We start from the raw sequence: 21,314 nt of genomic DNA on the forward strand, positions 1-21,314 counted from the left end.
CCTTGTTACCTCCTGACCACACCCCTTGTTACCTCCTGACCACACCCCCTGTTACCTCCTGACCACACCCCCTGTTACCTCCTGACAACACCCCCTGTTACCTCCTGACCACACCCCTTGTTACCTCCTGACCACACCCCCTGTTACCTCCTGACCACACCCCTTGTTACCTCCTGACCACACCCCTTGTTACCTCCTGACCACACCCCCTGTTACCTCTTGACCACACCCCTTGTTACCTCCTGACCACACCCCCTGTTACCTCCTGACCACACCCCCTGTTACCTCCTGACCACACCCCCTGACCTAGCTGACGCTGCGTGACACACACTCAGTCTCGTTGTATTTAGCCGAAAATTTTAAAAAAATTGACTGGTGCAACCACTCCTATAGACAGCTATGTGTGTCCCTGGGTCTGTCCGAGCACGGAAATAGCGTTATAGCATTTGTTCAACACCAGGTGTCACTGTTGCACAGCCTAACACACAGACACACACAGGCCAGGGAAGAGGGCTAGTACAGCACAGCACAGCACAGTACAGCACAGCACAGCACAGTACAGCACAGCACAGCACAGCACAGCACAGCACAGTACAGTACAGCACAGCACAGTACAGTACAGTACAGCACAGCACAGCACAGCACAGCACAGCACAGCACAGTACAGTACAGTACAGTACAGCACAGCACAGCACAGCACAGCACAGCACAGCACAGCACAGTACAGTACAGTACAGTACAGTACAGTACAGTACCACAGTGCACTGAGAGACATACAGCTGCTCTATACATCTCCATTTTGGCGTTTGTGTTAAATAACACCATAAAACCTCCATTACCCTTTTCATGTGTGTGTACCATGCCATGCATGGTGCTCGCTGTGTGATTTGCAGCTTCAGGTTAGCGTTAGTTGTTAGCACACAGAAAGACGAGCCGCGGACCCGCGGTAGTTTTCCATGTCGCAGTTCAGCCAGGCTGCTTACAGCAGAGTGTGTTCGCTTTGTACCGACAGCTGTCAACAGCAGCAGAACTGACACCATTACATTTTGAATGAATCACAATGGCATGAAAAACCGGCGGTCCAAACAGCTTTGTGATGGAATACAATATGCAGAGAGCAGAGTGCATTTCCCTAGCAGGGGACTAGTCCACTGACACCACTGCTGCTCAGTTGCTGGTGTGTGTGAGGTATTATCCATCCATCTACAACCGCTTATCCGTAGCCAGGTCACGGGGGTGAGGTATTATGAGGTATTTTGATGATAATGGAGGAGCTCTGAACTGTCTTCAGTCCAGAGCCCCTCAGCCTCAGTGTCTTACTGTATATACTATGATTAATAATCATATTAATCTTTATGTCTTCAGTCCAGAGTCCTTCAGGTGTCTTACTGTATATAATATAATCTAATCTTCATGTCTTCAGTCCAGAGTCCTTCAGGTGTCTTACTGTATATAATATAATATAATATAATATAATCTTCATGTCTTCAGTCCAGAGTCCTTCAGGTGTCTTACTGTATATAATATAATATAATATAATCTTCATGTCTTCAGTCCAGAGTCCTTCAGGCGTCTTACTGTATATAATATAATATAATATAATATAATATAATCTTCATGTCTTCAGTCCAGTGTCCCTCAGGAGTCTTACTGTATATAATATAATATAATATAATCTTCATGTCTTCAGTCCAGAGTCCTTCAGGCGTCTTACTGTATATAATATAATATAATATAATATAATCTTCATGTCTTCAGTCCAGAGTCCTTCAGGTGTCTTACTGTATGTAATATAATATAATATAATATAATATAATATAATATAATATAATATAATATAATATAATATAATATAATATAATATAATATAATATAATATAATATAATATAATATAATCTTCATGTCTTCAATCCAGAGTCCTTCAGGTGTCTTACTGTATATAATATAATATAATCTTCATGTCTTCAGTCCAGAGTCCTTCAGGCGTCACATCCAAAACCATAGAAGTGTGTTTACACAAGGAGGGAAACAGCTTCGGATTCGTCATGAGAGGTACGTGTTTTTATTATTATTATTACTTGCGCAAGCAGAGCGTGCAAGTACTAGTTTCGCCCGACGATGCGTATGCACCGTCCCAGCAAATGACGTAATGACTACTTGTGCCTGATATGGCAGTGGTGCCAGACTACATACATGTATACATAGGAGCATTACCTCTAATCCTCCCGACACTAAAACATATCGTCATTACGTCACCATCGAAAACCAATTACACTCTGGCATTGGGACCTTTAATCCACATCTTTATTACGTCATCATTGAGAGCTAGTCATCATTGAGAGCTAGCTATACCAGTTATACCCTGACGTCATATGCTGGGACGGTGCATACGCATCAAAAGTAACCACAGTATACCGCTAATCAACTTACAAATTACATATACATATACATAGAGGCATTTCCTGTAATCCACCCGACACTGATCGAGATATACGTCACCATTGAAGGCATTGGGTCCTTTAATCCACATCTTTATTACGATATACTTCATAATACTACTTTTTTACGTGCAAAAAGTAGGTACGTAGCAAATAGCTAAACCTAATAATTCAATATTTCAATCGTTCTTTCAAAGAGAAGCTGAGATTTGACAGTTTGTAGCGGTCGACAGTACTTGCGCGCTCTGCCCCACTCGACAGAGTGCAGTTCTAGTTATTATTATTATTATGTTTTAACAATGGTTACATTGTATATTGGTACAATAATCATAACGTACACAACAAACAACAAACACAATTTTACATCCAACCCATTCATCCAATGAGAACAGTCCTATCTGATTGACAGCCCATACATCCAATCAGAACAGTCCTATCTGATTGACAGCCCATACATCCAATCAGAAAAGTCCTATCTGATTGACAGCCCATACATCCAATCAGAAAAGTCCTATCTGATTGACAGCCCATACATCCAATCAGAAAAGTCCTATCTGATTGACAGCCCATACATCCAATCAGAAAAGTCCAATAATCTGCTAGCGTGTATTAAACAATGTTAAACTCACCAACATTGCAGCTGTAGTGAAAGTTTGAATTATCCTCTTTCTGTCTGCAAAGTGTTTCATAAAAATCCACCTTAGACGTTGGATGTTATGAGCTACTGTCAGAGTTTGGAAGCGCTCTTTGCTTATCACTCACCAGCCCTGCGTTAGGCTGCGTAGCACCTGTTTATCACTCAACAGCCCTGCGTTAGGCTGCGTAGCACCTGTTTATCACTCAACAGCCCTGCGTTAGGCTGCGTAGCACCTGTTTATCACTCAACAGCCCTGCGTTAGGCTGCGTAGCACCTGTTTATCACTCAACAGCCCTGCGTTAGGCTGCGTAGCACCTGTTTATCACTCAACAGCCCTGCGTTAGGCTGCGTAGCACCTGTTTATCACTCAACAGCCCTGCGTTAGGCTGCGTAGCACCTGTTTATCACTCAACAGCCCTGCGTTAGGCTGAGTAGCACCTGTTTATCACTCAACAGCCCTGCGTTAGGCTGCGTAGCACCTGTTTATCACTCAACAGCCCTGCGTTAGGCTGCGTAGCACCTGTTTATCACTCAACAGCCCTGCGTTAGGCTGCGTAGCACCTGTTTATCACTCAACAGCCCTGCGTTAGGCTGCGTAGCACCTGTTTATCACTCAACAGCCCTGCGTTAGGCTGCGTAGCACCTGTTTATCACTCAACAGCCCTGCGTTAGGCTGCGTAGCACCTGTTTATCACTCACCAGCCCTGCGTTAGGCTGCGTAGCACCTGTTTATCACTCAACAGCCCTGCGTTAGGCTGCGTAGCACCTGTTTATCACTCAACAGCCCTGCGTTAGGCTGCGTAGCACCTGTTTATCACTCAACAGCCCTGCGTTAGGCTGCGTAGCACCTGTTTATCACTCAACAGCCCTGCGTTAGGCTGCGTAGCACCTGTTTATCACTCAACAGCCCTGCGTTAGGCTGCGTAGCACCTGTTTATCACTCAACAGCCCTGCGTTAGGCTGTGTAGCACCTGTTTATCACTCAACAGCCCTGCGTTAGGCTGCGTAGCACCTGTTTATCACTCAACAGCCCTGCGTTAGGCTGCGTAGCACCTGTTTATCACTCAACAGCCCTGCGTTAGGCTGCGTAGCACCTGTTTATCACTCAACAGCCCTGCGTTAGGCTGCGTAGCACCTGTTTAGAATCAACAGCCCTGCGTTAGGCTGCGTAGCACCTGTTTATCACTCAACAGCCCTGCGTTAGGCTGCGTAGCACCTGTTTATCACTCAACAGCCCTGCGTTAGGCTGCGTAGCACCTGTTTAGAATGAGCACATAATGCAGGAGGCAGCAGGACGCTGCTTTACTGATAACAAGTGCTTCCAAACTCTGATGGCAAGATGGCCGCCGTCTGCATATGGTCAATAAACAATAAACTGTTCATTCGTGGGGTGTAATATATGTACATATAACTGAATTGGTTGTTTTGTGTGGGGTGTAATATTGTACATATAACTGAATTGGTTGTTTTGTGTGGGGTGTAATATTGTACATATAACTGAATTGGTTGTTTTGTGTGGGGTGTAATATAACATAACTGAATTGGTTGTTTTGTGTGGGGTGTAATATAACATAACTGAATTGGTTGTTTTGTGTGGGGTGTAATATAACATAACTGAATTGGTTGTTTTGTGTGGGGTGTAATATAACATAACTGAATTGGTTGTTTTGTGGTTGAAAACCTTAGAATAAGACATTTTTAGACCTGAGGACGATTCTACAAATGTCTTCTAAATCCTGATGTTTCTCCTCAGTGGCGCTCAAACTATTTCATGTTAAGGACCCCCAAAAATATATGTAATTGGTCGCCGACCCCCATCTGAAAATATGATGTTCCAGGGACCTCCCCAGAAGCAACGATTGAGTTAAAAACGTTCGCTCTGAAAGAATATATATTCCAAATTTGCGACTCATTTTCACGATTTTTCAAAAATAGCAGATCTACAAGCTCATGATCTGCTATTTTTCAATATCTAAAGTATAACATATAGCTTAAAACACCAAAAGGGGTTCCCGCCCAGAAGGGGTTAAGTTTAGGATTTAGAGTTAAATTAAACTTTTTTTCCCCCTTTTTTTCACAGGAGGCTTCCATGAAGACTGGCGCAGGTCTCGCCCCCTGGTGGTCACCTACGTTAGGCCAGGGGGCCCAGCCGACAGGTGAGAGAACGCACGCACGCACGCACGCACGCACGCACGCACGCACGCACACTCAGTCCTGGGGACTTGTTTCCATTGTGGTCCTACTTACTAATTTAAAGACATTTTGATGTTTTCACAACTTTTATGCAACTCTCTTATATGATGAAATAGACCTTTAATTTAAACATGAAAGAACATGAACAGTGGTCAGTTAAGGTAGTTATTAACTTAAAGAACATGAACAGTGGTCAGTTAAGGTAGTTATTAACGTATTAGTTAAGATAAGGTTATAGTTTAGTCTCATGTCCAACTGAGTGAACTCGCCTGCTCTTAAAGCCTGCAGGGAAAACATCATCTACACACATTAATATGCATAAGAATAACAATGTTCCCATACATATATATATACATATGTTATCATACATATATATAAACATATGTTATCATACATATATATAAACATATGTTATCATACATATATATAAACATATGTTATCATACATATATATAAACATATGTTATCATACATATATATAAACATATGTTATCATACATATATACATATGTTCCCATACATATATATATACATATGTTATCATACATATATACATATGTTATCATACATATATATAAACATATGTTATCATACATATATATAAACATATGTTATCATACATATATATATAAACATATGTTATCATACATATATATAAACATATGTTATCATACATATATATAAACATATGTTATCATACATATATGCATATGTTCCCATACATATATATATACATATGTTATCATACATATATACATATGTTATCATACATATATATAAACATATGTTATCATACATATATACATATGTTATCATACATATCAGAACGTTGTTTGTTGGGGGGGGGTCAATGCCATATATGGAGTCGTAGCTCTATTTATAATCTATAGGCTGCTGGTTATTTCAAAGCATAAAGGGCAACTCTGGTCCTGAGGCCAACGCACTGATGTATACACACTGTACACACACACACACACACACACACACACACACACACACACACACACACACACACACACACACACACACACACACACACACACACACACACACACACACACACACACACTGATGTATACTTATACACAACACTGTCCCCACTGACCAGTGTCCACTGTTAGTGTCCACTGTCACTGTACTACAGGACAGTGGACTGTCCTCAGACATGGACGGTCTCCCTCCATAGGGCCGGGGACCCCCGCCGGGGGTCCTCTCTCCAGAGAGAAGCATCATAAGATGTGGGAGGGTGGATAGAGAGGGAGAGGGAGTGAACGGTGCATGGGAGGGTGGATAGAGAGGGAGAGGGAGTGAACGGTGCATGGGAGGGTGGATAGAGAGGGAGAGGGAGTGAACGGTGCATGGGAGGGTGGATAGAGAGGGAGAGGGAGTGAACGGTGCATGGGAGGGTGGATAGAGAGGGAGAGGGAGTGAACGGTGCATGGGAGGGTGGATAGAGGGAGAGGGAGTGAACGGTGCATGGGATGGTGGATAGAGGGAGAGGGAGTGAACGGTGCATGGGAGGGTGGATAGAGAGGGAGAGGGAGTGAACGGTAAATGGGAGGGTGGATAGAGAGGGAGAGGGAGTGAACGGTGCATGGGATGGTGGATAGAGAGGGAGAGGGAGTGAACGGTGCATGGGATGGTGGATAGAGGGAGAGGGAGTGAACGGTGCATGGGAGGGTGGATAGAGAGGGAGAGGGAGTGAACGGTAAATGGGAGGGTGGATAGAGAGGGAGAGGGAGTGAACGGTGCATGGGAGGGTGGATAGAGAGGGAGAGGGAGTGAACGGTGCATGGGATGGTGGATAGAGAGGGAGAGGGAGTGAACGGTGCATGGGAGGGTGGATAGAGAGGGAGAGGGAGTGAACGGTGCATGGGATGGTGGATAGAGAGGGAGAGGGAGTGAACGGTGCATGGGATGGTGGATAGAGAGGGAGAGGGAGTGAACGGTGCATGGGAGGGTGGATAGAGAGGGAGAGGGAGTGAACGGTAAATGGGATGGTGGATAGAGGGGGAGAGGGAGTGAACGGTGCATGGGAGGGTGGATAGAGAGGGAGAGGGAGTGAACGGTGCATGGGATGGTGGATAGAGAGGGAGAGGGAGTGAACGGTGCATGGGAGGGTGGATAGAGAGGGAGAGGGAGTGAACGGTAAATGGGATGGTGGATAGAGGGAGAGGGAGTGAACGGTGCATGGGAGGGTGGATAGAGAGGGAGAGGGAGTGAACGGTGCATGGGATGGTGGATAGAGAGGGAGAGGGAGTGAACGGTGCATGGGAGGGTGGATAGAGAGGGAGAGGGAGTGAACGGTGCATGGGAGGGTGGATAGAGAGGGAGAGGGAGTGAACGGTGCATGGGAGGGTGGATAGAGAGGGAGAGGGAGTGAACGGTGCATGGGATGGTGGATAGAGAGGGAGAGGGAGTGAACGGTGCATGGGATGGTGGATAGAGAGGGAGAGGGAGTGAACGGTAAATGGGAGGGTGGATAGAGAGGGAGAGGGAGTGAACGGTGCATGGGAGGGTGGATAGAGAGGGAGAGGGAGTGAACGGTGCATGGGATGGTGGATAGAGAGGGAGAGGGAGTGAACGGTGCATGGGAGGGTGGATAGAGAGGGAGAGGGAGTGAACGGTGCATGGGAGGGTGGATAGAGAGGGAGAGGGAGTGAACGGTAAATGGGAGGGTGGATAGAGAGGGAGAGGGAGTGAACGGTGCATGGGATGGTGGATAGAGAGGGAGAGGGAGTGAACGGTAAATGGGAGGGTGGATAGAGAGGGAGAGGGAGTGAACGGTGCATGGGATGGTGGATAGAGGGAGAGGGAGTGAACGGTGCATGGGAGGGTGGATAGAGGGAGAGGGAGTGAACGGTGCATGGGAGGGTGGATAGAGAGGGAGAGGGAGTGAACGGTGCATGGGAGGGTGGATAGAGGGAGAGGGAGTGAACGGTGCATGGGATGGTGGATAGAGGGAGAGGGAGTGAACGGTGCATGGGAGGGTGGATAGAGAGGGAGAGGGAGTGAACGGTAAATGGGAGGGTGGATAGAGAGGGAGAGGGAGTGAACGGTAAATGGGAGGGTGGATAGAGAGGGAGAGGGAGTGAACGGTGCATGGGATGGTGGATAGAGAGGGAGAGGGAGTGAACGGTAAATGGGAGGGTGGATAGAGGGAGAGGGAGTGAACGGTGCATGGGATGGTGGATAGAGGGAGAGGGAGTGAACGGTGCATGGGATGGTGGATAGAGGGAGAGGGAGTGAACGGTGCATGGGAGGGTGGATAGAGAGGGAGAGGGAGTGAACGGTAAATGGGAGGGTGGATAGAGAGGGAGAGGGAGTGAACGGTGCATGGGAGGGTGGATAGAGGGAGAGGGAGTGAACGGTGCATGGGATGGTGGATAGAGGGAGAGGGAGTGAACGGTGCATGGGAGGGTGGATAGAGAGGGAGAGGGAGTGAACGGTAAATGGGAGGGTGGATAGAGAGGGAGAGGGAGTGAACGGTGCATGGGATGGTGGATAGAGGGAGAGGGAGTGAACGGTGCATGGGAGGGTGGATAGAGAGGGAGAGGGAGTGAACGGTGCATGGGATGGTGGATAGAGAGGGAGAGGGAGTGAACGGTGCATGGGATGGTGGATAGAGGGAGAGGGAGTGAACGGTGCATGGGAGGGTGGATAGAGAGGGAGAGGGAGTGAACGGTGCATGGGATGGTGGATAGAGAGGGAGAGGGAGTGAACGGTGCATGGGATGGTGGATAGAGGGAGAGGGAGTGAACGGTGCATGGGAGGGTGGATAGAGGGAGAGGGAGTGAACGGTGCATGGGATGGTGGATAGAGGGAGAGGGAGTGATGTTGTGGATACATATATACATATGTTATCATACATATATATAAACACATGTTATCATACATATATATAAACATATGTTATCATACATATATATAAACATATGTTATCATACATATATATAAACATATGTTATCATACATATATATAAACATATGTTATCATACATATATATAAACATATGTTATCATACATATATACATATGTTCCCATACATATATATAAACATATGTTATCATACATATATACATATGTTATCATACATATATATAAACATATGTTATCATACATATATATAAACATATGTTATCATACATATATACATATGTTATCATACATATATATAAACATATGTTATCATACATATATATAAACATATGTTATCATACATATATATAAACATATGTTATCATACATATATGCATATGTTCCCATACATATATATATACATATGTTATCATACATATATACATATGTTATCATACATATATATAAACATATGTTATCATACATATATACATATGTTATCATACATATCAGAACAATGTTTGTTGGGGGGGGGTCAATGCCATATATGGAGTCGTAGCTCTATTTATAATCTATAGGCTGCTGGTTATTTCAAAGCATAAAGGGCAACTCTGGTCCTGAGGCCAACGCACTGATGTATACACACTGTACACACTGTACACACACACACACACACACACACACACACACACACACACACACACACACACACACACACACACACACACACACACACACACACACACACACACACACACACACACACTGATGTATACTTATACACAACACTGTCCCCACTGACCAGTGTCCACTGTTAGTGTCCACTGTCACTGTACTACAGGACAGTGGACTGTCCTCAGACATGGACGGTCTCCCTCCATAGGGCCGGGGACCCCCGCCGGGGGTCCTCTCTCCAGAGAGAAGCATCATAAGATGTGGGAGGGTGGATAGAGAGGGAGAGGGAGTGAACGGTGCATGGGAGGGTGGATAGAGAGGGAGAGGGAGTGAACGGTGCATGGGATGGTGGATAGAGAGGGAGAGGGAGTGAACGGTGCATGGGAGGGTGGATAGAGAGGGAGAGGGAGTGAACGGTGCATGGGATGGTGGATAGAGAGGGAGAGGGAGTGAACGGTGCATGGGAGGGTGGATAGAGAGGGAGAGGGAGTGAACGGTGCATGGGAGGGTGGATAGAGAGGGAGAGGGAGTGAACGGTGCATGGGAGGGTGGATAGAGGGAGAGGGAGTGAACGGTGCATGGGATGGTGGATAGAGGGAGAGGGAGTGAACGGTGCATGGGAGGGTGGATAGAGAGGGAGAGGGAGTGAACGGTAAATGGGAGGGTGGATAGAGAGGGAGAGGGAGTGAACGGTAAATGGGAGGGTGGATAGAGAGGGAGAGGGAGTGAACGGTGCATGGGATGGTGGATAGAGAGGGAGAGGGAGTGAACGGTAAATGGGAGGGTGGATAGAGGGAGAGGGAGTGAACGGTGCATGGGATGGTGGATAGAGGGAGAGGGAGTGAACGGTGCATGGGATGGTGGATAGAGGGAGAGGGAGTGAACGGTGCATGGGAGGGTGGATAGAGAGGGAGAGGGAGTGAACGGTAAATGGGAGGGTGGATAGAGAGGGAGAGGGAGTGAACGGTGCATGGGAGGGTGGATAGAGGGAGAGGGAGTGAACGGTGCATGGGATGGTGGATAGAGGGAGAGGGAGTGAACGGTGCATGGGAGGGTGGATAGAGAGGGAGAGGGAGTGAACGGTAAATGGGAGGGTGGATAGAGAGGGAGAGGGAGTGAACGGTGCATGGGATGGTGGATAGAGGGAGAGGGAGTGAACGGTGCATGGGAGGGTGGATAGAGAGGGAGAGGGAGTGAACGGTGCATGGGATGGTGGATAGAGAGGGAGAGGGAGTGAACGGTGCATGGGATGGTGGATAGAGGGAGAGGGAGTGAACGGTGCATGGGAGGGTGGATAGAGAGGGAGAGGGAGTGAACGGTGCATGGGATGGTGGATAGAGAGGGAGAGGGAGTGAACGGTGCATGGGATGGTGGATAGAGGGAGAGGGAGTGAACGGTGCATGGGAGGGTGGATAGAGGGAGAGGGAGTGAACGGTGCATGGGATGGTGGATAGAGGGAGAGGGAGTGATGTTGTGGATACATATATACATATGTTATCATACATATATATAAACACATGTTATCATACATATATATAAACATATGTTATCATACATATATATAAACATATGTTATCATACATATATATAAACATATGTTATCATACATATATATAAACATATGTTATCATACATATATATAAACATATGTTATCATACATATATACATATGTTCCCATACATATATATATACATATGTTATCATACATATATACATATGTTATCATACATATATATAAACATATGTTATCATACATATATACATATGTTATCATACATATCAGAACAATGTTTGTTGGGGGGGGGTCAATGCCATATATGGAGTCGTAGCTCTATTTATAATCTATAGGCTGCTGGTTATTTCAAAGCATAAAGGGCAACTCTGGTCCTGAGGCCAACGCACTGATGTATACACACTGTACACACTGTACACACACACACACACACACACACACACACACACACACACACACACACACACACACACACACACACACACACACACACACACACACACACACACACACACACACACACACACACTGATGTATACTTATACACAACACTGTCCCCACTGACCAGTGTCCACTGTTAGTGTCCACTGTCACTGTACTACAGGACAGTGGACTGTCCTCAGACATGGACGGTCTCCCTCCATAGGGCCGGGGACCCCCGCCGGGGGTCCTCTCTCCAGAGAGAAGCATCATAAGATGTGGGAGGGTGGATAGAGAGGGAGAGGGAGTGAACGGTGCATGGGAGGGTGGATAGAGAGGGAGAGGGAGTGAACGGTGCATGGGATGGTGGATAGAGAGGGAGAGGGAGTGAACGGTGCATGGGAGGGTGGATAGAGAGGGAGAGGGAGTGAACGGTGCATGGGAGGGTGGATAGAGAGGGAGAGGGAGTGAACGGTGCATGGGAGGGTGGATAGAGAGGGAGAGGGAGTGAACGGTGCATGGGAGGGTGGATAGAGAGGGAGAGGGAGTGAACGGTGCATGGGAGGGTGGATAGAGAGGGAGAGGGAGTGAACGGTGCATGGGATGGTGGATAGAGAGGGAGAGGGAGTGAACGGTGCATGGGAGGGTGGATAGAGAGGGAGAGGGAGTGAACGGTGCATGGGAGGGTGGATAGAGAGGGAGAGGGAGTGAACGGTGCATGGGATGGTGGATAGAGAGGGAGAGGGAGTGAACGGTGCATGGGAGGGTGGATAGAGAGGGAGAGGGAGTGAACGGTGCATGGGATGGTGGATAGAGGGAGAGGGAGTGAACGGTGCATGGGATGGTGGATAGAGAGGGAGAGGGAGTGAACGGTGCATGGGATGGTGGATAGAGGGAGAGGGAGTGAACGGTGCATGGGAGGGTGGATAGAGAGGGAGAGGGAGTGAACGGTGCATGGGATGGTGGATAGAGGGAGAGGGAGTGAACGGTGCATGGGAGGGTGGATAGAGAGGGAGAGGGAGTGAACGGTGCATGGGATGGTGGATAGAGGGAGAGGGAGTGAACGGTGCATGGGATGGTGGATAGAGGGAGAGGGAGTGAACGGTGCATGGGATGGTGGATAGAGGGAGAGGGAGTGAACGGTGCATGGGAGGGTGGATAGAGAGGGAGAGGGAGTGAACGGTGCATGGGAGGGTGGATAGAGAGGGAGAGGGAGTGAACGGTGCATGGGAGGGTGGATAGAGAGGGAGAGGGAGTGAACGGTGCATGGGATGGTGGATAGAGAGGGAGAGGGAGTGAACGGTGCATGGGATGGTGGATAGAGGGAGAGGGAGTGAACGGTGCATGGGATGGTGGATAGAGGGAGAGGGAGTGAACGGTGCATGGGATGGTGGATAGAGGGAGAGGGAGTGATGTTGTGGATACATATAAGGTCCCAATTTACTACTACCCGACCCGTCCAATTAATAATTGTGTAGTGTGTTCAAAGATCCCATATGAAGTCTGAATCCTCCCGAGTTGATTGGGGCGCTCAGATATCATTTTGATATCTGGATCGCTACTGTATGGATGCAAGACACACACACACACACACACACACACACACACACACACACACACACACACACACACACACACACACACAATAGATGAAGCACAGATGTGATTCATCTATTCTTATTTATATTCATTGCATAAGATAAGCAACCTAAACGTGTAGGCTAGGCTATATAGCCGATGAAACAAGTTATTCACAACTGTTTGCAGCTGCAATCAATCAATTTACAGTATAAACGAACAGTATGCTCCAATCGAGTCCCGCGACATATAGCCTAGGCTACATGTGCCCCGAATATATTAAGACAAGCATTACACAACAAATCGTTCTTTGTACGTTCTTTGACTGTACAGTAGGTGTCGTCAATACTGTGAAAGCAGCAGATGCCCGCTGGCGAGCTGCTGTAGACTTGCTGACGGTCGGTCAGCCGCTGACCAGGGATCAGATTACAGCACAGTATATGGGGTCCCGTCCGTTAAACTGAGAGCACGCACAAAGCGCATCAAATCAATGGTGTGAACATGGGTTAGGACTACTTTACATGAGCCTCACTTTACTGGCAAAACAGTGCCACCTACTGCATATTTCATGAACTTATTTCATAATGCACATTATCAGTTTAATGGAAACACAGACAATTCACTTTTCTTTTTTTTACTTACATACTCTCTCTTGCTCTTTCTCTCTCTCTCTCTCTCTCTCTCTCTCTCTCTCTCTCTCAGGGAGGGGACAGTGAAGGCTGATGTATAGTCTCTCTATCTCTCTACCTCTCTCTCTCTCTCAGGGAGGGGACAGTGAAGGCTGATGTATAGTCTCTCTATCTCTCTACCTCTCTCTCTCTCTCTCTCTCTCTCTCTCTCAGGGAGGGGACAGTAGGTGGGTTTCCATCAAAACATTTCGAAAATAGGAAGCGAATAAGTAAGTAATTCGAAAAAAGAAAAGCGTATTTTTCTTGTTTCCATCCACTGATAAAATGCGCTTCTTTGGAGATATTAAATAAGCAGTAGGCCTAGATGGCGCTATTTTGCCAGTCAAGTGAGACGTGCAGAGAGGCACATATTATCTGACATTTATTTTACCGTTTGATGTCTGAAATCTGATAGCATCTGCATCACACACTACAGGATAATCTTACACGATTATTTGATCATGTCACACACACACACACACACACACACACACACACACACACACACACACACACACACACACACACACACTTCTCTGATTTGTTCTTCACCACGGTGCATTTGACGTTCTTTTAGGCTATTCAAGTTGGTCTGCATGAAGTCCGCTGTCCAGATTGGCCACTGGGACAGGCTGTCTTTCAAACAGGCTGTCTGTTAAATAAATAGGCGTGTGTTTTTGTCTAGACAGGGGCTGGTATAGTTTCGTTTTCAAAGTACAGGGACGATCGGGACCCCTGCCCTGCGACTTGACAGTACATTTCCATTTTGACTAGTCTCCTCTCGTCCGTTTCGTTCCGAGCTGTTTAGGAGAAATATCACCGATCTAACTTCATGATCAACGGCGAACGCCCTCACCGGGGAGAGCAAAAGAGCCTCAGCCTGCAGACAGAGGCTTCGAGACTCGAGTGTGTAAATTTAATAATTTATGTATCCACATCCCACCCACCCTCCCGTTCGATCACTCCACAAGTCCACTATACTCACCATCGTGTTTTTTTCTTTTCCAACTGTTAAAAGCGATATAATGAGTTAAATGCTTTCTAATTAGAAATATTTTCCGCAAGTGTTTCCATAACCCATTTGCTCATTTCACTTTTTCGATATAGCCCCAAAATCCGCCACCTTCTAGCGAAAAAGTGTTTTTGCGAAAAATGCAGACTTATGCGCATTTTGAGGTGTTTCCATCCAGGAGATTTTGCGAAAGAACCTTAATGCGCAAAAAAAAGGCTTTATGGAAACGCACCTAGTGAAGGCTGATGTATAGTCTCTCTATCTCTCTACCTCTCGCTCTCTCTCAGGGAGGGGACAGTGAAGGCTGATGTATAGTCTCTCTATCTCTCTCTCTCTCTCAGGGAGGGGACAGTGAAGCCAGGGGACAGAGTATTGTCCATGGACGGTGTCCCTCTGACCAGACATGCTGATGTATAGTCTCTCTATCTCTGTACCTCTCTCTCTCTCTCAGGGAGGGGACAGTGAAGCCAGGGGACAGAGTCCTCAGTATGGACGGTGTCCCTCTGACCAGACATGCTGATGTATAGTCTCTCTATCTCTCTCTCTCTCTCTCTCAGGGAGGGGACAGTGAAGCCAGGGGACAGAGTCCTCAGTATGGACGGTGTCCCTCTGACCAGACATGCTGATGCTCTGACCATGTTGATGCAGAGCTGCCAGGAAGCTGTGTTCCTGGTCCAATACGATGTCTCTATTATGGGTGAGCACGCACGCACGCACACACGCACGCACGCACGCACGCACGCACAGAGACTTGCCACATTTATAGTAGGATACTTGTATCTGTATGTATGTAATATTTGACTCATGTGCGTGTTGGATCCTCTGTAAAATAAGATGCTGCATCTCGTCTAAAGTCAAAAATGCGTGCGTGTGTGCGTGCGTGCGTGCGTGCGTGCGTGCGTGTTGTCTTCCAGAGTCCGTGCAGCAGGCTAGCGGTCCTCTCCTCATAGAGATCGTTAAGGGTCCGTCCACCGCTCTGGGCATCTGTCTGACCACGGCCGCCTTCCGCAACAAGCAGGTGGTCATCATCGACAAGATACGACCTGCCAGCGTGGCTGAGAGGTAACATATACACATATATATACATACACAACACAATACATATACTAGAATACAACACAACAAGCAGGTGGTCATCATCGACAAGATACGACCTGCCAGCGTGGCTGAGAGGTAACATATACACATATATATACATACACAACACAATACATATACTAGAATACAACACAACAAGCAGGTGGTCATCATCGACAAGATACGACCCGCCAGCGTGGCTGAGAGGTGACATATAAGTGTCACCAGTAAGTTACAACATACACACATATACACATATATACACAACATAACATAATACATATACTAACTAGAATATAACTCAACAAGCAGGTTGCTATCATCGACAAGCCAGCGTGGCTGAGAGGTCAGAAATAACAACATATACAACACAAGCATATAACACAACATCGTTTATAACACAACATCGTTTGGGCCAATCGAATAATTAGAAAGAGAAAAAAAGGTACAAGACTTTTTGTTTTGTTTTTCTTTCACAACTCCAGTTGTCTTTCTATGAGGAAAATTAACGGGGGGAATTCTCTTCCGCGTCTCTCGTCGTCTTAAGGGGGCGGGACTATCTCGTCTTGAAAGGGGGCGGGGCTGTCTCATCATGAAAGGGGGCGGGACTGTCTCGTCGTCATGAAAGGGGGCGGGGCTGCGACGCTCTATCCAAGGCGCTTTACATACATTGTGCATTACATTCACCTGTAAGAATAATGTAAAGTGAATGTCTCTCTCTCTCTCTTTCTCTCTCTTTCTCTCTCTCTCTCTCTCTCTCTCTCTCTCTCTTTCTCTCTCTCTCTCTCACTCTCTCACTCTCTCTCTCTCTCTCTCATGTAATGTCTATGTCTCTCTCTCTCTCTCAGGTGTGGGGCGCTCCACCCTGGTGATGTCATCCTATCGATAGACAGCACCAGTACGGAGCACTGCTCTCTGATGGAAGCTACGCAGCTATTGGCCAGCACCGGTGACATCGTCAAGCTAGAGATCCTCCCGGCCAATCAGAGCAGGATACCCATCAGGCCCCAAGACACAGGTGTGTTCTGTTAACCCTTTACAAGACACAGGTGCCATTTTGGGCGGGAACCCCTTTTGGTGTTAGCATTATGTTATGCTTTAGCTATTGAAAAATAGCAGATCTACAAGCTCATAGCGCGCCACCGAGTGGCGCGCTACGAGCTTGTAGATCTGCTATTTTTGAAAAATTACTGACACATGACTGACACATGAAACATAGCTTTTTCAGAAAACTGTCAGGATGTAGAAGACATTTATAGAATCTGATCTCAGGTGAAAATGGGTTAAATCCATCCTACCTAGAGGCTGCCTAGGTTGTCTTATTAATCGTTTACCCGCCAGGAACATAGGAATTTTAAAACGTAGAATCTTGTAGCCTGCCACAAACGGAAAAGCCGTTTTAACAGCGATGTATTCATTAATGCATGTTTTAATACGATCGTATCGAAATCTACCGTCAGTTAGCTTTGTTATGCTTCTGACACAATGGGCGCGGCCATTTTGAAAATGCGCGCGCATCCACTAACATTGTCGGCTCTGTTTTCAGACGGCTTTATCTCACAGAAGCGACATTGCAGAGGACGCTTTGTCCCAGACAAGCGTTTTCAACGGCCTGTAGCAGGCGCTGTGATACTCGCGGTCCACTTTTTCCACCACCGACCGAGAGAACGAGCACCAGCTTCGTCAACACACACGGAATGGTTTCATAGTAAAATGCGATTACGGATATTTGGCTCTTCAAAGTAAGTGTCACGCGTGATTAAACCATGGCAATACGCAATCGAGGGATTAATTAATGGCGGCAGGCTAAGAGTATGGGTTAGATCCATCCTACCTAGAGGCTGCCTAGGTTGTCTTATTACCTTTGGAGCATAACGCCAAAGTATTTGCAGCTTTGATCCACGAAAAATAGTCCCATGGTTTGTTGTTGAAGAGAAAAACAGGCCGCCGTTACGATGCGAGACGAACACAGCCAGTGAGAGCAGCTGCACTGCACTTAGAACTACACCGTTCACATGCATTGAACTCATTTTCCCAGAAGCCCTAGCAGCCCAGAGCATGGCTTGATTTCCGGTTTCGTCATCATAGCGCGACGGCCTCGTCACCAGGTCCGCCACAAATCTGTTTTTCATGTCAAGGACCCCCAATTTGACACGTATTAACCTGCGGACCCCCATTTGAAGAGGTATGCCATGGACCCCCATGAGAGAGATTTATACGGCTCTAGAAACTAGCTTGTTCCATTACTGTGTCTCACTCTGTGTGTGCGTGTGCATCGGGGTGGCTTTGCTTCTGGCTCACACACACACACACACACACACACACACACACACACACACACACACACACACACACACACACACACACACACACACACACACACATTACATCAACATTTTTAAACGTGACTCAGAAGTCTGAGTTAATGTTATATAATCAGCCGCGCGCCGAAAAACAAACAAACAGATCTACAAGCTCACAACGCGTGGAACAGCAACATGTTGTGAGCTTGTAGATCTGCTGTTTTCTGTGGCTCGACGCCAGTGTGGAAACTGAGTCTAAATACAGGAGCATAACTTTAATAACCTCTAAACGCATCACTGTAACAGTCAGTTCAGCTAGGGGTCATTACCAGGTCAGCTAGGGGTCATTACCAGGTCAGCTAGGGGTCATTACCAGGTCAGCTAGGGGTCATTACCAGGTCAGCTAGGGGTCATTACCAGGTCAGCTAGGGGTCATTACCAGGTCAGCTAGGGGTCATGATCTCTTGAGAGCATAAAATGAATCATTTTAGGCTCTCAAGAGTTACATTATTGTTAAACATGTGAATCCTACTATAAATGCGCCACGTCTCTGTCTGCGTGTGTGTCTGCGTGCGTGTCTGCGTGCGTGTCTGCGTGCGTGTCTGCGTGCGTGTCTGCGTGTGTGTAATACAAGTAACTCGAGAACCGTTCGACCAACTTCAAATTCGACACACGCGTTCCACACCCCCACAGGGAGTGCAGTGCCCGGTATCGAGTCGGTCGGACCCACGGTTCTCCAGAACCACCACAAAAGGTCAGGCTCTGCCAGAGGGCCTAATGAGGCCAACTCCTTTCACCTGGTCAGGCTCTGCCAGTGGGCCTAATGAGGCCAACTCCTTTCACCTGGTCAGGCTCTGCCAGTGGGCCTAATGAGGCCAACTCCTTTCACCTGGTCAGGCTCTGCCAGTGGGCCTAATGAGGCCAACTCCTTTCACCTGGTCAGGCTCTGCCAGTGGGCCTAATGAGGCCAACTCCTTTCACCTGGTCAGGCTCTGCCAGTGGGCCTAATGAGGCCAACTCCTTTCACCTGGTCAGGCTCTGCCAGTGGGCCTAATGAGGCCAACTCCTTTCACCTGGTCAGGCTCTGCCAGTGGGCCTAATGAGGCCAACTCCTTTCACCTGGTCAGGCTCTGCCAGTATGCCTAATGAGGCCAACTCCTTTCACCTGGTCAGGCTCTGCCAGTGGGCCTAATGAGGCCAACTCCTTTCACCTGGTCAGGCTCTGCCAGTATGCCTAATGAGGCCAACTCCTTTCACCTGGTCAGGCTCTGCCAGTGGGCCTAATGAGGCCAACTCCTTTCACCTGGTCAGGCTCTGCCAGTGGGCCTAATGAGGCCAACTCCTTTCACCTGGTCAGGCTCTGCCAGTGGGCCTAATGAGGCCAACTCCTTTCACCTGGTCAGGCTCTGCCAGTGGGCCTAATGAGGCCAACTCCTTTCACCTGGTCAGGCTCTGCCAGTGGGCCTAATGAGGCCAACTCATTCCACCTGGTCAGGCTCTGCCAGTGGGCCTAATGAGGCCAACTCCTTTCACCTGGTCAGGCTCTGCCAGTGGGCCTAATGAGGCCAACTCCTTTCACCTGGTCAGGCTCTGCTAGTGGGCCTAATGAGGCCAACTCCTTTCAGCTGTGCAATTTCCAGCCTCTGCCTCAGCTAATTGAGGCTCAACCAATCAGGCTCTGCCAGTGGGCCGAATTGATTGCCAAGTACACTTTTCAGTTTGCAGTCTTCACACACAGGCACATACACAGATCTCCATGTGGGACACCGGCTGACAGTTAAAACAGGTGCTATGACAACGTATATTATTAGGTTCCCAAGTTGCATCGTTCCCAAGTAGGCCGGTGGCCGACTGCGACGGGCACTTACAGGTCTAGTTAGTTAATTTACAAGAAGTCTACACAATTAGAGAATGTAGAAGAATTGTTATTGATGAACGTTTGCCTGTTATCTCTCCTAATGGTACCAACATCAATACAGCATGGAATTGTGGACAAAATATGATCCAACAACAACAACATATTCTTTAGTTTTGGGTCTGAGAGGCTAAATGTCATCAAACGGTGGTCCGTGGCTCAGATGGGTCTGAGAGGCTAAATGTCATCAAACGGTGGTCCGTGGCTCAGATGCAGAATATATATAATGGACCTGATGTGAAAAGGGTTGAAAACCAGTGTTGTAAAGTAAGGTTTCATCTAATTTGCAGAAAGTGCCTTGTTGTTTCATTGTCATCCTGTAGAAAGAAGTCTTAAGGTTTACTATCATCATTTATTTTACTATCAGCCAGAGAACAGAAAGCACTCTCCAGAGAGACATACGACTTATTGTTATTTCCACGGCAGACTTTATGTACTCACCACGCCACATCCACAAGGTTGTAATAATTCACAGTGTGGGGATCCACTAACTGGGGACATTACTGGATTGGATCCACTAACTGGGGACATTACTGGATTGGATCCACTAACTGGGGACATTACTGGATTGGATCCACTAACTGGGGACATTACTGGATTGGATCCACTAACTGGGGACATTACTGGATTGGATCCACTAACTGGGGACATTACTGGATTGGATCCACTAACTGGGGACATTACTGGATTGGATCCACTAACTGGGGACATTACTGGATTGGATCCACTAACTGGGGACATTACTGCATGGATTGGATCCACTAACTGGGGACATTACTGGATTGGATCCACTAACTGGGGACATTACTGGATTGGATCCACTAACTGGGGACATTACTGGATTGGATCCACTAACTGGGGCATTCAATAAAAGTTTAATTTCTCTCGTCTCTCCTCCTCCGCGCTAACGTTTCTCACCGTCCCCCCCGTCCCCCCTGTCCCCCCCACTCAGGATAAAAGGCGATTATAAGATGCCAATTTGTCTAATCTCCTCCGGGGAGATTTTAAAAAGAGGAATATGGCC

General features: G+C 47.1%; 1 protein-coding gene across 1 annotated transcript in view; it reads left to right on the plus strand.

The window, feature by feature from the left end:
- Window positions 1-21,314, plus strand: part of LOC306917903 (sodium- and chloride-dependent taurine transporter-like) — a gene marked incomplete at its 5' end in the record, with an annotated part of 81,888 nt that overhangs the window by 25,155 nt on the left and 35,419 nt on the right. Inside the window, 5 exons of the mRNA XM_079530802.1 lie at window positions 1,970-2,053; window positions 5,157-5,232; window positions 15,553-15,692; window positions 15,910-16,057; window positions 16,921-17,090. Of these exons, the coding sequence (XP_079386928.1) occupies window positions 1,970-2,053; window positions 5,157-5,232; window positions 15,553-15,692; window positions 15,910-16,057; window positions 16,921-17,090 (618 nt within the window). The remainder of the gene's footprint in view (window positions 1-1,969; window positions 2,054-5,156; window positions 5,233-15,552; window positions 15,693-15,909; window positions 16,058-16,920; window positions 17,091-21,314) is intronic.

This window comes from Electrona antarctica (genome assembly GCF_951216825.1).
Source record: "Electrona antarctica genome assembly, contig: scaffold_56, whole genome shotgun sequence".
NCBI lineage: Eukaryota > Metazoa > Chordata > Actinopteri > Myctophiformes > Myctophidae > Electrona > Electrona antarctica.